Source organism: Nicotiana attenuata, unplaced genomic scaffold, assembly GCF_001879085.1.
Source record: "Nicotiana attenuata strain UT unplaced genomic scaffold, NIATTr2, whole genome shotgun sequence".
NCBI classification, from domain to species: Eukaryota; Viridiplantae; Streptophyta; class Magnoliopsida; order Solanales; family Solanaceae; genus Nicotiana; species Nicotiana attenuata.
In genome coordinates this window covers 168,210-173,299 of record NW_017671316.1, presented here as the reverse complement: position 1 = coordinate 173,299, position 5,090 = coordinate 168,210, and the positions used below count along the sequence as shown (strand labels likewise).

Here is a 5,090-nt window from a genome sequence, read left to right as displayed (position 1 = left end):
CTAAAATTGCTATAGTAAAGTAGAACGAAAGTACCTCCCAAAGGTTCTACCTTTTCTTGTGCGTTCGGGAATAAATAGAAAGTTTCTAAATGTATAGAAGACTCTCGATTGATTGGTTGTAATGTTCACGAGGTTGTATACAATCTAATGTTCAGTGATATGACTTTCCTACTGACTGAATTGCTTGAATTAGTTGAAGGTGCGGAGTCTTGTTCTTTTGATTTGAGACGAATTCATTTTTCTACTGAAAGTGCTTTTGATAGGGAATAGGGAAAAGCCTTGCCTTATTCAAGAGTACCAGGAAGGAGAAGAATAAGCATTACCTCTGTTGAAGGAAGAAGCCCCTCCCTTTGCTTATTTATTCTTCCTGGTCTTCGGGTCTCATTTGAACGGCTCGCTGCCTATTTGGTTACATTTTTTGTTTTGATTCCAGAACAGAACTAGAGATCCTGGCCCCCTCCATTGAAAGCTCCTGGTGCTGCGACTATCACCGGTAAGTTGCGTCGAATCAACATCGGGATTAAAATAAACTGCAAAAGCAACTAAGTCAACGCCTATTTGCTGTGGATCTACTGGCCCGGACGCTTGAATCTATTCCACCGCAAACTACCGAATATACTATTGCAGGATCTTCCGCTGCTTTTGTTGTTATTGCTCTCACCTGTCACTACGCCACCTCAGCAGCTGGGACTCCCTAACCTTTTCTATCTATCTTTAGAAGTAGGGCGAGTGAGTCCGTTCCTTTCCCGTGAAGGTTTTGGGATATGTGACCAGATGCTTCCTCCAGATCTAACGTCTCTATCAACTAAATTCTCTTTTCTTCAATGGATCGATACTAACTTACCTACTCCTGCTCCTACCTGATCCAAGAGGGCCGATGCCCGATTCCCCGACCCATTACTCATTCCTTCCCGACTCGATAGGGATTGCAATCTCGAGAGAGGGAGCAACAATTGANAACATTAAGAAATACCATGACAATCTTTGGCTCTTAGGAGTCGTTTCGTACACGGGATAAGGTGAGATAAAGTGTGGTACTAAATTTATACTATGTTTGGTTGGTGGTATAAATTTATCTCGGGATAAATTTATACCAAGAACCAAACACGGTATAAACTTTGTCCCAAACTTAATCCTGGATATCCCATCTTATCCCACCTTATTCCATCAAACTTGGTATTATTTTATCCCACCTCTCACCTGGGATAAATTAGTCTAGGGATTATAATTCCAGGACTATAATACCAGGATAATTTAGTCCATGTATCAAACGACCCCTTACTTCCATAGAAAGAAATTTTCAAATGTACAGTTATGTACTAGGACAGAGAAAGAAAGCCAATTACAAAACGAAGGAAGAGCAGATTAATCAAAACATAAGAATTCAATCCAATACATTTGCAATAGCATTTTTTTAATCTGTTGAAAATAATTATTGTTGTATTTCTTATTGGTTAATGAAATAAAACAATTGCATTTTGGTCGTGAGAAAAAAAGACTTTATCAATTTTTTTGAATGAGATGATTAAGGACTTATAAGTGGAGTTTCTTACTTTATTGAGTTAGCTAAATAGAATCAACAATAATCATTTTTAGAAACTTACACTTTTGTTAACATTAATTTTAAACTCAAACAAAAATTTTAATATAATATTTATTAATTTTTCAAAGTTTTTATATTTATTGATATAAAATACACGCGCAAAGCGCGTACCCTAAAGACTAGTTACTGTTTATAAGAGAAAATACCATGAAGATGGACAAAGTCTAAAAAAGCTAATTTTATGTTGATTTAATCTGGTTTATGAATTTAATAAATTATCATTTAGTTTGTTTGTTTAATAAACCAAATCAAACCAAATAACATACAGTCCCAGAAGTATTGTATCATATAAATTTGTGGTTAGCAATAGTATCAGATAAAATAAGATACTTTACCCATTTGTTCATACAGATTTTTTTTTTTTATCAAAACTTGTTTGATTATACATTTGAATTTGAATTATTTTTTTAATATGAGTTTTCAATCTACCTTTTTTCATATAAAAAAATTGTCCTCATAAAAGTGCAATACTTTTTTAAGTGCATAAACACCAAGCACAATTTCAAATTTCAACTACATTTTTTAAGTATCATTTTTGTATAGCTTCACAAAATTCAACAAGTGTAAATATTAATTGTCCATACGACTCATACCTATTGATTTAATGTTTAATTCATCAACCTAGTTTATATATATTATTTAAACAAATTTCAGTACTATATTTTTTCATTCTCCAATCTAAGTGAATACCCAAACAGTCACTAATGTACTAGGGAGGAGGCACAAAGTACATCTGTACAGTCAACCCTGACCACATCAACAGCCTGTACGGACCCCTGCCACCGCCCCCACCCCACCCCCCCTCTTTCTTCCACTTTTCTACCCCACGTCTCACCAATTCCCAAATTTGGTCCTTTTGCTCTTCGTTCCTATTTTCAACGCAAACAAATTCAACAACAAACCCAATTCCTCAGTATTTCTCAAATTTCACTCCCTAATTTGAATCTCAATCCTTATAGAAATTTGAACCCCCAAAATTTGTGCAAGAATAGATCTTTTCCAGATTTTAGGTAGCGGTTTTCTTTTTAAATTTTCAATTTCAAGGAGGATTCTGGAGAAAAGACTGTATTTTTATTGGTTTTGAATCGTTTTCTTTAATTTTGAAGGAAATGTTAGGAAAAAGATTAAACTTTTAATGGGTTTGCTAAGTTTTTCTATCCAAAAATCAAAATTTTCTTCTAGGTTTTATGATATTTCGAGTTAAGTTTGCTCAATTTGTTATTCTTCTATGTGGTTAATACTCATATTTGGTTTTTCTTTTTTGATTCTTTCAATTGTGGCAGAAAGGTATCTTGTGATGAGGCTTCTTCATTGGTGACAAATGGAAGATTCTAGCCTGCATTGATTCTCTTTGTCTGTTTCTTATAATTTTAATTGGAGGTCTCATAATGTGCTGGTTCAATCGCTTAGGAATCAATTTGACCAACTGCTTCTATCATTTTTCTGAGTGGCATCCCATTGAATAACAAAGTTGATTCGGGCCGGATGCCCGAATAGCATTTTCCTCCTTTTTAAGGTTATCAACTACTTTCCTTTTCAGTTGAAATATGTTATTGAAATATATATGCGCTTAAGCTTTGGTGGGCAGTTACCTGGTACCTGCCGGTGGTGGCTGGTGGAATGGTAGAGGTGCAAACAAGCTGACTTGACACCACTGTTATCAAAATATATGTGCATATATCCCATTATTGGCTTTGTTGAACTAATGAATATGGGGATGTTGGGTTTATTGTTTCATTTGTTGTTTAGTTGATTGATGGTAATAAGAGGTGTATGCTAAATTTTCAGGTTCTTGAATCAAATTGTTGATTTTGCTGTGTGAATAGTGTACTCCATTGGGACACATTCTGTTGTTTTGCACGTTTGTGATGATGCGTTCCGTTGATGATGTGGCGGAAATGGGATGCTGTGGGTGTTTTGGATTCTCTTTTGCAAGAAAACCGGAAAAAATAGGTAGGTCTAATAGGGGATATGGAAACGGATGGTCACGCGCGCCATTGTTAGAAGAAGAGGTTGAAGAGGAAGATGATGGCTTTGACAGGGGAAATGTAACTGATACTGGCACTGAGGATGATGAAGTGTGTCATAGCCCGGTTAAACGTTCTGAAGAGATTCTCATGGACAGAGCTCAAAATGGGTTAATTTGCAGGGAGGTCCCTGTTAAGGAAACCGACAAACTTGTTCGCACAGAGGTAATAGCAGTAATGTTATTTAGTGCAAAGAAAGTATACTCGAATGCTGATGGCTCTTAGACATATTTGTTTTAATTAATGTTCACTACTTATGTCAGTATATGTCCACGTGATACTTCACCTTCAGATTGTTTGGCTGTCTTTCCCTTGCCCTCTCCTCCTCGTCCCTGTTGTGCTAGGTTACCCTGTCGTTCTTTATCAAAAAAAGAAAAGCAAAGAAGTTGGGCAGAGGGTTACCTTTTGTGTTTCCGCCTGGAAGTAGGAGCTCGGGATCTAGCTGTAGCTATTGATTACCTTTTCTCCCCTATTTTTTACAGATTAAATTTGTTCTAAGCCAACTCAAACCTTAGAACAAATTTAATCTGTAAAAAATAGGGGAGAAAAGGTAATCAATAGCTACAGCTAGATCCCGAGCTCCTACTTCCAGGTTTGTATATACAATAAGCCAACTCAACCCTCAGGGGTTGGCCTGGTGGCAACGGACTTGAGCCTTGGGGTTTGCTCCCTTTCAAGGTCTCAAGTTCGAAACCCACTGGGTGCAAACAATTTCTGAGGGCCATCGGACTGGGTAAAACCTGAATTAACCGTGGTGCACTTGCGGGAAACTCCTTGCCGAGGGCCTGTGCACCCCCGGGATTAGTCGGGGCTCTTAGAGACTCGGACACCCGGTGCAAATCAAAAAAAAAAAAATATACAATAAGCCAACTCAAGTTCAATTGCCTTCACATGGTGCCTTCTATGCTGCTTTTTTGGCACATTACCTGTTTTACTTGCAGTGTAATCGTTGTGGATATGAAATTTTTGGTGTAACTTGTTGGATTTATCAAAAACAAAAAGGAGGGTAGCTTGACTGCCTTTTGCCACCATTGTCTTTTTTGATTCAGGATGAAGATGGGAACAAGATGATTAATGAATATGTCCGTGAACACAAAATTGGTTCTGGTAGCTATGGGAAAGTGGTGAGCAGAAATATATTGATGTTAGCTCTTTCTTTTTATCATTTGAAGGAGTCGAGGCTGACATCTGATCAACTTTTGATGACACAGGTACTTTATAGAAGTTGTAATGATGGAAAACATTATGCCATTAAGGTAAAATTTCTTCCTCTAGTTAATATCAAGGAAGTTGCATTAATGTTCTCTTGGTCATGATATGTGCTTACTCAGGTAAACTGTATACTAGTTGTATTCCCATATTAGAAAGCTGAAATTGTTGTCCCCACGGCTTTGGTCTAATGGTAAGAGCTCAATGTGTGTGTGTGTGTGTGTGGTGGGGGGTGGGGGGGGGGGGTTAGG

At 37.2% G+C, this 5,090-nt stretch overlaps 1 protein-coding gene across 1 annotated transcript in view; it reads left to right on the top strand.

The window, feature by feature from the left end:
• Positions 1-2,429: 2,429 nt before the first annotated feature.
• Positions 2,430-5,090, top strand: part of LOC109207518 (serine/threonine-protein kinase GRIK1-like) — a 7,590-nt gene continuing 4,929 nt past the window's right edge. The window contains exons 1-5 of the mRNA XM_019370460.1: positions 2,430-2,613; positions 2,887-3,119; positions 3,392-3,795; positions 4,680-4,754; positions 4,842-4,886. Of these exons, the coding sequence (XP_019226005.1) occupies positions 3,472-3,795; positions 4,680-4,754; positions 4,842-4,886 (444 nt within the window). The 5' untranslated portion in view covers positions 2,430-2,613; positions 2,887-3,119; positions 3,392-3,471. The remainder of the gene's footprint in view (positions 2,614-2,886; positions 3,120-3,391; positions 3,796-4,679; positions 4,755-4,841; positions 4,887-5,090) is intronic.